We start from the raw sequence: 13,061 nt of genomic DNA on the forward strand, positions 1-13,061 counted from the left end.
AATTAGAAAAATAAAAATTAGTATATCATATTATTTTCTGTCGCAAGATCTGTATGAGTAGTATTCACGAATATTCAATTTCTGATCTTGCCGCTTTCTACAGCGCGTAGAACACGAAAATGCAGGTCTCTTGTTCCTACTTGTCTGTCAAAATGTTAATTTAAAGTTGCCTCTCAGTTCCCTCCAAAGCGCTGACGATGTTGCGTCAATTTTTTTTTCTGAATTAAATCTACTTATATTGTTTGCCAATCTTCTTATAAAATTACACACATTTTTTTTTATTTATACAATTCAGAATTTACAATTTACAAACTTGTACAACATATTATTTTGTTAATATACATTAATTTAGGGATATAAACAGTAAATTAAAGTTCATTCATTCCTCTCCCCGTAAAGTTGATGACGTTATCTCGTGTTATGATGAACATATTTTTACTGAAAAATACGCTTTGGAATGTAGTACTACTTGTGTTTTCTAATTATTTTGTCTTTTTAAAATTGCGTATACAGAGTGTCTCAAAATCAATGAAGCCTAAAACGACTTATGTTATCGGTACTCTCAGAACAGTTTCGTATACTTATTTCTGAAAATCTTCGTTCTACATAGTTAGTAATGTTATGATTGGTGTTCCATTGTACTTATGTGACAAAATTATTACATGTATTTAAACCGATCAAAAAATTGATGATTTCAAAAATAAGTAAGAAAATCCTTATTGGAGAATACTTCTTGATTACCCTGCTTTATTCTTACAATTTTATTTTAATGAGTTGTTTACAAATATTTTGCATCCTAGAGGCTTCCGTTCGCACATCCTTTATGGTGTTTAATAGACACAGGTACCTAGTTGTTTCCTTTGTATGTAAGTGGGTAATTTAGCCATTGTTTACTAAATCCATGTAAGAATAGCAATTTAACTACCTAAAATGACCCAAGTTCATTATCCATATCAAAATCTCTTCACAGAACAAACGCTTCTACAAATACATTACGGTTATTATTTCGCGTAAAATTTATAGCAGAGATAAAAGAATTTCTTTCTCATTCCATTTTCTTTTAGTTGGATTCCAATGCAGCATAAACTCTTGTGTTACTTTTTAAATCGAGTAAGAAACCATTCATTACAAAAAAGGTTTTTTAAAAGAATTTTCCACAAATAAAGCGAAAAAATAAAGCACATGTCAACTAACTTGTTGATTTAGTCAACGGTAGTTATATTTTATCGTCACTTTATCTAGACGTTATAACAATAAAATTCATTCCTACCTTCCAGATAAAATCCTCGGTAGTCGTATTTATCTTTAAAATGTAGATTTCGTAGAAAAACGCTCTAAACTGTAAAAATTGTTAAGGTTAATATGAAGTAATAATTTATTTCTTATTCTACATTGTATTGCACTTACTCCACAGTATGTTATTATTACGATATATCTTTATAAAACGTGAAGACCTTTTGAACACATTGCGTAAAAATGAAAGCACGTACGCGACTTGACCTCATACTTTACACATCAAAATGTGTTTGTCATAAAGGCCTAGTTTGTCTTTTAAATAGATCATCGTCGATGTCGTCAATATCCGCCGCATCCGTGTACCCGGAATCGTCATATCTCGACCGATCTGGTGTTCTCGTGCATCTACTTCCCGCCGTAGGACTCCGAGTCGCTAATCTCAGCACCGGATCATCGTATCTCCTCGAAACCAGCGTAAAATCATGATGTGCATCCACCAGTTTCTGCAACCGCGAAATTAATTCGTAATCCGGCATCGGCAGTGCAACACCGAGAATCTTCGCCACGGATCCCTTGAAGCTCTGCAACTGCGCCTCGCGCCGTTGCACTTCCGACAAATTGTCTTTGACACGAGCTAATTCGTCTCGAAGAAGTTGCAAAGAATGTTCACTTATATTGCGCTCTTGTTCGATTGTTTCGCCCGTTGTTCGTACTTGGTCTTTGAGCAGAGTCACTTTTCGGTTGTACTTTGTGCGCAAAGTTTCCGATTCAATTAAGCGTTTTTGTAGGTCGTCAATTTTGCGACCTCGTTCAAGGGCAGTGATCTAAAAAAGAGGATGTGGAGAAGTTGGATTGTCGAAGGTGGTGCAAACCTTGTAATCCGCAGCTTCGGACAGCTGAGAATTTAAATCTCTTATCTGAGATTTGGCATCTGATAGTTGCATTTGAAGTCTGTCAACTTGCTTGACTAACTTCTTGACGCGCATATTGGCTTCGTCGCGCTCGTTTTGGAGAAGGCACTTTGTTTTAATATTGTCCTCTTGTAAAGCTAGTTTACGTCGCAGGAGGTCGAGATGGAGATCTTTTCTTTGAACTTGTTCCCGGAGAGTTCGCACTCTTCTTTGCAGCTGGTACACTAGAGCAGTCTGAAAAAACAAAGTTGAAATAAATAGTCCAGTCAAAACGGAGTTGGAAAATAGACAACGGTGTATTTTGAGTAGGCAGCGATTTTTTTTGTTTTTGGGTTTAGTAGTGAGCTTTCGTGGCTAGGAGTGTTGTCATTCAGCCGCCATCTTAAAAATGGAGCTGCGGTAGAGTCCGTTAAATCATGTACTTCATGTTTTCAAAAGTTTAATGCCTTATCCTAAAGGACTAATGGTTTTGTGAATCGGACGTCGTTGACCAATATATATTATAAAAAAAATCCAGGTACTACTTCCAAATATCTCTTTAATTATTTATTTTCAAGTGATATTTCCTCGTCAAAGAATAAACTGAATTAGTTGTAATTGTTCTAAAGCTGTCTTAAACAGAATTGATTTTATAGTAGATGTTTGATTCATAGAAATTTTATTTCTTTGAGGCAAGCAATTGAAAAGAAGATCGGGAGATGATTTTAGGCGGTTTACTGAGGGCATCTAGTAAACATTTTTGGAAACGCAGGCAATGTTCACTATTTCCCGGACTCACTCATTATTTTTATTTCCCAAAAGAAGTATTGTCATAGGATCAATCCAGCGATTGACTACTTTCTTTTTTTTCTCTGCGTCGATTTTTGTTAGACAGATAATCTCCGAAACTACCGAATCAATTATTGTCTGATCTGATATATGATATAATATGATGCGAAATGATTTATTGATCCAGAAAATTTACATTTTTCCAGGCAAGTCATAAAACCTTGGCTTAATGAAACGTAATTAGAAAAGCTTTTGAACAATTAGCGGAAATTCGTTATCACTATACAAAGAACCAAAAAGTCCTTCGAAGTATGTATGTTAGTAATATACAATATAGTAATAAATTTTGTGTGGTAAATGGTATTTATATTTTACAAAATAACGTGCTCCTGTACTTGTGATTCATGAATCCGCATTAAATTTCAACCTAGGCATCTTTTCAGCAAAAGAATCAAAATTGTATAATATCAGATTAAATTTTTAAAGGAATTCCGTAACTGCGAGTTTGACAAAAATTTTTGGTGGTACAATTATCTGTTTATTCACACCTTTTATCAATACATTTTCAAAGTGATGCTATTATTAACGGAACCCATAATTTTTTATGACTAAAAAGGTTATGCGCATAAAGTGAAAAACTAAAAGTTAAAAAAATTTGGGATGAAGTAACCATTGCATTTTCATTCTCCTCTGCCATTATTTTACTTCCACAAGGAAGTATTGTAATAGGACTTATCAGGTGAATGACTACTTTTATGTTTTCTAGAAAAAATAGTTCTCCGGTTCCCGTCTGTTTGTCTCTCTGTCTCTCTGTCTACCTGTCCGCCATCTGTCCGGATTTTTATTACTCAAATAATTTCCGAAACTACTAGACCAATTGTTCAAATTTTATATATGTATTAGGAATATCGAATAAACGTTAAATAAAATTTGGCTAATCATCCCCACCAACAATAGGTCGACATCATCTCTAAAATTTATATTCGTAATTATTATTTAATTCTAGACATCTAGATTTTTTGAAAAAAAATCAAAAGTTTATAACATTTTACAATTTAAATTAGAACCTACAAAACCGAATGCTCTGAAATCTTCCAAATGTTTTTAAGGTTATCGTAGGCACCATAAATTGTTAATCAAAATTTTTTCGTTCACGGCCTTTTCAAAAAAACTATGACGTCATCCTACAATTCTGTGTTCTTTAAATTTTACTTTTGGCTTTCACATTTTTTCGAAAAAATCGAACTTATACAACAATATTTTACAATTTAACTTTGAAATTGCCAAAACCGAATGCTGTGAAATCTTGCAAATATTTTGAGGTTATTGGAAGTATGATAAATCGTTAATCAAAATTTTCCGTCAGGTTCTTCAAATTTGTTAGAGTTTTGGGGAAAAAACTGAGTTAATGAATCAGTTATCTTCCCTGCGTTGAGGAGATGAAATCAATTAAATTTCATTTTCTTTTAATTGCTGATGCTTGTAATCTGAACGTGCTAATAGTCGAATTCTTTTAAAGTATATAAACATAAACAGTCGAAGTTAGGCATGTGCTGAGAAATTGACAACATCTACATTTTTCCCGTTGGTTATCTCAGTTATCTGTTTTAAATGCATTTCATATTGTCCACACTTGTGCGGGCCGCGCCCCCTTGGAATTTGCATCCCCGCAGGGGCTGCGCGGTTATTAATTACGTCACTGGTTTTAACTTTATACAGGTTATGAAATTTTATAATTAAAAAAAATGGAATTTGTCGGCCTATACTTCAAGGGCGAGGGAAGCTCTGTCAAAATAACCTTCGACCCATTTTTTCTGAAATAGAATCAAACAGACCCAAATTTAAAAAATTGGTCTAAAGAGTTTAGACAGTACTTCCCTCGCTGTCGGAAACTTGACGACTGCATGGCTATTGTGTTTTTTTCTCATTACATTTTTGTAGTGGGAATTTAAAATTGCGATGACGTCATCAACATTTTTGCAAGGACACGGATATCAGTTGGGATAGATGTAGTGTAATACTAAGAATAAAATTATTGTATTCCCAAATTTTCAGGAAAATGAATTGGGTCGTTTTGAATATTGATTTTTTATAATCAATAAAATAACGAAACAATTTACTCACCTATACGGCAACTGAAAATCGTTTATGTATAAACATTCTTAATTTAAGATGACAAGCGTAACAGCATACGTGAGAGCCAAACAGAGAAACTGTAAACAAAACGACCATCGGTTTTATTGCTTCGACTTCCGCTTATTATATAAAACATTGGGTTTTATTTTAATTCTTGACGGTGAAATTCAGAATTGGTTGATTATAAACATGTCTATTTCACATTCGCGGAACCAAGTGAACAAATGCAGGTCTGTAATGTTAAAGTCGATGTAAATAAGCGTGCTACCCTTATGTTTCAACCGAGTTTTTCCTTTAACAAATTTTGTGTCTACCAAATTGGGTTGGTTGGGGTGTAATACTAATAATAAGTGTTGCCTTTAATTTAATCAATAAAATAAATTGACTTCATTAATTTTTTTTGAACCACCTCTTAAGAAAATCTAAAAAATATGAATGGAATGATAAATCACAAGTACAAACTCATCATATTTTTTGCATTTTAGATAGGATTTATTCAGCAAAATTTAAGGGTGACGTCATCAATTTTTTTAGGAGGGATGAACAAATACATTTTGAACAAAAGTTTACCATGCTTATAATAACTTTAAAATATTCCCAAGATTTCAAAGCATTCGGTTTTCTAATTCCTGATTAAATCGATAAAATAAATTCACGCCTTCATTAATTTTTTTGAGTCACCCTGCATATGCAAATCCAAAAATATGATTGGAATGATAAATCACAAGTACAGACTCATCATATTTTGTACATTTTAGATACGATTTTTTCGGCAAACTTTTGAGCTGACGTCATCAGTTTTTTGTAGAAGATAACCAAATATATTTTGACTAAAAATTTATTATGCTCTTTATAACCTTAAAACATCTGCAAGATTTCAAAGCATTCGGTTTTGTAGTTCCTGATTAAATCAATAAAATAAATTTACGCATTCATTAATTTTTTTGAGTCACCCTGTATATGCAAATCGAAAAAATTTGAATGGAATGATAAATCACAAGAAGAGACTCACCATATTTTGTACATTTTAGATAAGATTTTTTCAGCAAAATTTTGTGGTGACATCATAAATTTTTTAGGGGGGACGACCAAATGCGTTTTGATCAAAAATTTACCATGCTTATGATAATTTTAAAATATCTTCAAGATTTCGAAGCATTCGGTTTTGTAGTTCCTGAGTAAATCAGTAAAATAAATTTACGCTTTCATTTATTTTCTTGAATCGCCCTGTATATGCAAATCCAAAAAATATGAATGGAGTGATAGATCACAAGTACAGACTGATCATATTTTGTACATTTTAGATATGATTTATTCGGCAAATTTTCGAGCTGACGTCATCAAGTTTTTGGAGGGGATAAGCAAATATATTTTGACTAAACATTTATTATGCTCTTTATAACCTTAAAACATCTGCAAGATGTCAGAGCATTCCGTTTTGTAGTTCCTGATTAAATCAATAAAATATATTTACGCATTCATTAATTTTTTTGAGTCACTGTATATGCAAATCCAAAAAATATGAATGGAGTGATAAATGACAAGTACAGCCTCATCATATTTTGTACATTTTAGATATGATTTATTCGGCAAACTTTCGAGCTGACGTCATCAAGTTTTTGGAGGGGATAAGCAAATATATTTTGACTAAACATTTATTATGCTCTTTATGACCTTAAAACATCTGCAAGATTTCAGAGCATTCGGTTTTGTAGTTCCTGATTAAATCAATAAAATATATTTACGCATTCATTAATTTTTTTGAGTCACCCTGTATATGCAAATCCAAAAAATATGAATGGAGTGATAGATCACAAGTACAGACTCATCATATTTTGTACATTTTAGATATGATTCATTCCACAAACTTTTGAGCTGACGTCATCAAGTTTTTGGAGGGGATAAGCAAAGATTTTTTGACTAAAGATTTATGATGCTCTTTATAGCCTTAAAACATCTGCAACAATTCAAAGCATTCTGGTTAGCAGATTAAAAATTAAATTTCAAAATGTTGTTTTATAATTTTGATTTTTTTTTCAAAAATCTGGACGTTTCGGGTGAAAAGTCGATTCAGAGTTGTAAACTACATGTGTAGGACTATGTTATTTTATACAATTGAAAACCCATTTACTATGTACAATTTTGAAGTGACGTCATCGCATTAGTGGTGGGGATGATTAGACAAATTTTGGTTAGCGTTTTACCATCTACATGATATTCTTAATATAAGTACAAAATTTCACAACAATCGGTCGAGTACTTTCGGCGATTATCTGTCTAATAAAAATCCGGGACAACAGACGGACAGACGGACAGACGGACAGACGGACAGACGGACAGACGGACGGACAGACGGACAGACGGACAGACGGACAGACAGACGGAAATGGGAGACCTATTTCTTCGTCTTCTAGGGGTCATGAAAGATCGAGAAAACGTAAAAGTAGAGAGTCGGCCGACGGACTCGATTACAATACTTCCTTTGCTTACGCTCGGGAAGTAAAAAATATATAATTTTATTGGGGATAAAAGGATAAAGTTTGATGAACGATTTACCGGACTTACGATAAAACATTTGCAAGATTTCTGCAGTTTCAAAGTTAAATAGTAACATATTATTCTACAGTCTTGATTTTTACTTCCCGAGCGTAAGCAAAGGAAGTATTGTAATCGAGTCCGTCGGCCGACTGTCTACTTTTACGTTTTCTCGATCTTTCATGACCCCTAGAAGACGAAGAAATAGGTCTCCCATTTCCGTCTGTCTGTCCGTCTGTCCGTCCGTCTGTCCGTCTGTCCGTCTGTCCGTCTGTTGTCCCGGATTTTTATTAGACAGATAATCTCCGAAAGTACTCGACCGATTGTTGTGAAATTTTGTACTTATATTAAGAATATCATGTAGATGGTAGAACGCTAACCAAAATTTGTCTAATCATCCCCACCACTAATGCGATGACGTCACTTCAAAATTGTACATAGTAAATGGGTTTTCAATTGTATAAAATAACATAGTCCTACACATGTAGTTTACAACTCTGAATCGACTTTTCACCCGAAACGTCCAGATTTTTGGAAAAAAAATCAAAATTATAAAACAACATTTTGAAATTTATTTTTAATCTGCTAACCAGAATGCTTTGAAATGTTGCAGATGTTTTAAGGCTATAAAGAGCATCATAAATCTTTAGTCAAAAAATATTTGCTTATCCCCTCCAAAAACTTGATGACGTCAGCTCAAAAGTTTGTGGAATAAATCATATCTAAAATGTACAAAATATGATGAGTCTGTACTTGTGATCTATCACTCCATTCATATTTTTTGGATTTGCATATACAGGTGACCCAAAAAAATTAATGAATGCGTAAATTTATTTTACTGATTTACTCAGAAACTACAAAACCGAATGCTTTAAAATCTTGCAGATGTTTTAAGGTCATAAAGAGCATAATAAATGTTTAGTCAAAATATATTTGCTTATCCCCTCCAAAAACTTGATGACGTCAGCTCGAAAGTTTGCCGAATAAATCATATCTAAAATGTACAAAATATGATGAGTCTGTACTTGTGATCTATCACTCCATTCATATTTTTTGGATTTGCATATACAGGGTGATTCAAGAGAATAAATTAGAGCGTAAATTTATTTTACTGATTTACTCAGGAACTACAAAACCGAATGCTTCGAAATCTTGAAGATATTTTAAAATTATCATAAGCATAGTAAATTTTTGATCAAAATGTATTTGGTCGTCCCCCCTAAAAAATTTATGACATCACCACAAAATTTTGCTGAATAAATCCTATCTAAAATGTACAAAATATGGTGAGTCTCTTCTTGTGATTTATCATTCCATTCAAATTTTTTCGATTTGCATATACAGGGTGACTCAAAAAAATTAATGAATGCGTAAATTTATTTTATTGATTTAATCAGGAACTACAAAACCGAATGCTTTGAAATCTTGCAGATGTTTTAAGGTTATAAAGAGCATACTAAATTTTTAGTCTAAATATATTTGGTTATCTTCTACAAAAAACTGATGACGTCAGCTCAAAAGTTTGCCGAATAAATCGTATCTAAAATGTACAAAATATGATGAGTCTGTACTTGTGATTTATCATTCCATTCGTATTTTTGGATTTGCATATGCAGGGTGACTCAAAAAAATTAATGAAGGCGTGAATTTATTTTATCGATTTAATTAGGAATTACAAAACCGAATGCTTTGAAATCTTGGGAATATTTTAAAGTTATTATAAGCATGGTAAACTTTTGTTCAAAATGTATTTGTTCATCCCTCCTAAAAAAATTGATGACGTCACCCTTAAATTTTGCTGAATAAATCCTATCTAAAATGCAAAAAATATGATGAGTTTGTACTTGTGATTTATCATTCCATTCATATTTTTTAGATTTTCTTAAGAGGTGGTTCAAAAAAATTAATGAAGTCAATTTATTTTATTGATTAAATTAAAGGCAACACTTATTATTAGTATTACACCTCAACCAACCCAATTTGGTAGACACAAAATTTGTTAAAGGAAAAACTCGGTTGAAACATAAGGGTAGCGCGCTTATTTACATCGACTTTAACATTACAGACCTGCATTTGTTTTATGCGATCACTTGGTTCCGCGAATGTGAAATAGACATGTTTATAATCAACCAATTGTGAATTTCACCGTCAAGAATTAAAATAAAACCCAATGTTTTATATAATAAGCGGAAGTCGAAGCAATAAAACCGATGGTCGTTTTGTTTACAGTTTCTCTGTTTGACTCTCACGTATGCTGTTACGCCTGTCATCTTAAATTAAGAATGTTTATGCATACACGATTTTCAGTTGCCTCTGATACGTATACGTGAGTAAATTGTTTCGTTATTTTATTGATTATAAAAAATCAATATTCAAAACGACCCAATTCATTTTTCCGAAAATTTGGGAATACAATAATTTTATTCTTAGTATTACACTACATCTATCCCAACTGATATACGTGTCCTTGCAAAAATGTTGACGTCATCGCAATTTTTTTTAAATTCCCACTACAAAAATGTAATGAGAAAAAAACACAATAGCCATGCAGTCGTCAAGTTTCCGACAGCGAGGGAAGTACTGTCTAAACTCTTTAGACCAATTTTTTTCCAAGCATCTGAATGTCTAGGGTAAAAATCAAGACAGATTTATAAAACGAAATGTGCAGGAATGTGTTATTTTATAAAATTTAAATAACCTTTACTATGCAAAATTCAGACGTAACGTCATCATAGGGATCATTGGAAAAATTTTGGTTAGCGTTTGACTATCTACACGATATCGGTCTAATAAATATCGACACAAACGATAGATGACACGTAGACGACATACGGAAGGCGAAAACGGGAGATCTATTTTTCCATAGTCTAGGGGTCACAGAACGTCGCGAAAACATGAAAGTAGCCATTCGCCAGAGAGGCCCTATTACAATACTTAAAATACTGTAGTTGGAAAATGCAGTGCATTGATGGAAATATTTAAAACTTCTACAATAAAATTCTGGCATTAAACAAAATCTCAAAGGAAATTTTGAAAATAAGTATATCTATCCCATGAAAAAAATATTAAAAATATTCACTTCTTTTTTTTTTTCAATAAATCCTCAAAATGTAATATCTCAATGATTAACAGATTTATTGTCATGAAATTTTAGATGACTGTTCACAATTTCCTTTATATAATGTAGTGGCAATTTTTTTAAACATTTTATCATCACGTATCTTTAAAAATCAATATCGTAATTATTTAGGGAAATTTCGGAACGCGGTTTTCATGACTGTTTTCAAGTAAAAAGTTCTATAAATCGTAAGAAAATACAATGTATATTATCTACAAAATAAAGGTTACTAGAAAAATCAAAACAATGACTATCCGGATTTTCAAAACGGCGACCAAATGATAAAATCCCTAGTCCCGGAAACTTAGTTTTACACTCTACGAGACTTAAAAAAAATTTGCTGCCCACCCAAAATGCACGGTCTCATAATTCTCATACCGGATTGTCTATACTAAAATTCGAACAAAGGGAGCGATTTGTGTTAAAGCTAAAGGTTGAGTGGAGCGCTTTGCAAAAATCTATTTTTAAGAATGAGTGAAATGTGCTCTACAAAGGTCTTACTTCGCGTAACGGTATGTCATGACAAGTTCGTTCACGACGTAGCCGGGGCAAAGTCCCGTATCCACAGCAAAGCAGCTACCACACAAAACAAATTATTTGATGAATTTCGACCCTGGATTGGTAATTACCTTATCCACAAGCTTATCGCTTTCTAGCCTTGCCAGTTGTTCGGCCCGGAGCAGTAACGACTCCGTATGAAGATCCACTCCGATGTCGTGCGATATCTCATCCATGTTTAAAGCTCTGGCCAATCGATCCAAGAAATTCATAAACTAAAACGTCAACTCTAAAAATATATTCTTTTAGATATTGGTTTTATCTCACGGTGCTTTTGTCTCTTTTCAAGCCGTCCCTCGAAAGCTCGCATGTACTAATTTCGGCGTCAGCTTTGTGCAGTCTAGCTTCCAAATGATTCTTTTCATCTTCGAGAACACGAATCCGTGAGTTTGCTTGATCATAAAGCGAGATTTGGCGTGATAACTGCTGAGTCTCGTGGTTTAATTTGTCTTTCAAAGACTCGATTTGCTGCAAATTTAAATGAGACAAGTTTTAACTCCCGCAATCAAATCCTACCGCCTCTTTTTCTTTGTTCTCGGTTAAAATATCCCTGATCCGATCCTTAATAGTGGCTTCCAAAGCCTCCACGAAACGTGACGGCGTACTTAAAAGAATCGCCAGCGATTCCAAAGTGTGTCTATTTTCACTCTGCAACCTCTGACTTTTCTCTTCCCTGATTTTCAATTCGTCTGTAAAACTTTTTTATACCTGTCCAAACTAAACCGAAATAACGTTACCTCTAAGTTGGCAAATTTGACTTTCTTGTTGCGCTATATTTCCGCTAGCTGAACCTAAGCTTCTGTTCGAAAACGCCAGTTTTTCTTTTAGTTCGGTTAAATCTCTTTCGAGAACACGCTGCTGCATTTCGAGCGATTCTTTTTCCTGGCGCAGGCGATCGATTTCTAAAACCTGTGCCGCCGATTGCCTTTGTAAACATTCTTTGTCTGCTATCGTCCTATCTAAATTTTCTCTACAGTTCCGCAAATCTAATTCGCTAGCGGCTAAATTATCTTGTATATTATTAGAGCGATTTCTTAACCGTGAAGTTTCCTAAAATATTCGAAAAATACGATTAAGTCGAGCAAGTGCGGTAAACTATATCGAAATACCTGAACCAGTTCTGAAGTTTTATGCACAACTGATTCCGGCGTTAAATGAGCAGTTTCGGCCAAATCTAACCCCAAAGCCACGGAAAGACGCCTTATCAAATCCTGCAACTGTAATCTAGCCGAATCTTTCTTCTGTTCTTCGGCATTCAAATCTAACTCTAAATTTCTAACTTTCTTCTCTAATTCTTTGGCTTTGTCGTCATGGTAGCGATTATCTCTTTGCAAAGTCTGTAGCGCAATCTCGCTTCGACCTTGAGCCGCGAAGAGATTTCGTTCTCTTTCTTCTAATTCGTGGATGCGTTTCTTCAATGAAGATATAACAGCGTTTTGTCTTGCCGCTTGTTCTCGAAGCTGGTCTGCTTCCACTTGCAGGTCTAAACATCTTTGCTCGCGACTCCTCATCTGGCTTTTCATTTCAGCCAACTCTGCAGTCAGACGATCTCTTTTGTACTGAAGAGCAGCAAGTTCACTACGTAGAGTCGTCGTGACATCGACTTCGGGATCTTCCATCTACCAAAGATGCAGATTTTGTTACAATTATGGATTTGATTTACTTAGATTGGAAAGAATACCTACCTACTCCATGTCAGCAGTGTTTAAAATCTACTGAACGCGTGCAACAAAATTCCGTGATAGTAACGCATAACAGCCTATAGATACCGCAGTTTGATGATCAATCTAGCAAAACAG

The 13,061-nt window shown here is 33.8% G+C and overlaps 2 protein-coding genes across 2 annotated transcripts; both read right to left on the reverse strand.

The window, feature by feature from the left end:
- Positions 1-1,427: 1,427 nt before the first annotated feature.
- Positions 1,428-2,228, reverse strand: LOC135120261 (uncharacterized). Its single transcript, XM_064044600.1, has 2 exons — positions 2,109-2,228; positions 1,428-2,060 (listed from the first exon to the last, which is right to left on the reverse strand). Exons 1-2 carry the CDS (start codon positions 2,220-2,222, stop codon positions 1,530-1,532), a joined length of 645 nt encoding a protein of 214 aa, XP_063900670.1. The 5' UTR covers positions 2,223-2,228; the 3' UTR covers positions 1,428-1,529.
- Positions 2,229-2,284: 56 nt separating this feature from the next.
- Positions 2,285-12,881, reverse strand: LOC135127107 (girdin-like). The gene is made up of 7 exons (XM_064053473.1): positions 12,372-12,881; positions 12,000-12,312; positions 11,779-11,951; positions 11,530-11,730; positions 11,334-11,477; positions 11,206-11,280; positions 2,285-2,371 (listed from the first exon to the last, which is right to left on the reverse strand). The coding sequence occupies exons 1-7, from the start codon at positions 12,879-12,881 to the stop codon at positions 2,285-2,287; spliced, it is 1,503 nt and encodes a 500-aa protein (XP_063909543.1).
- Positions 12,882-13,061: the final 180 nt, after the last annotated feature.

The sequence above is a fragment of the Zophobas morio genome, unplaced genomic scaffold, assembly GCF_036711695.1.
Source record: "Zophobas morio isolate AGI-343-1 ecotype UQ-CSIRO unplaced genomic scaffold, CSIRO_AGI_Zmor_V1 ptg000002l, whole genome shotgun sequence".
NCBI classification, from domain to species: domain Eukaryota; kingdom Metazoa; phylum Arthropoda; class Insecta; order Coleoptera; family Tenebrionidae; genus Zophobas; species Zophobas morio.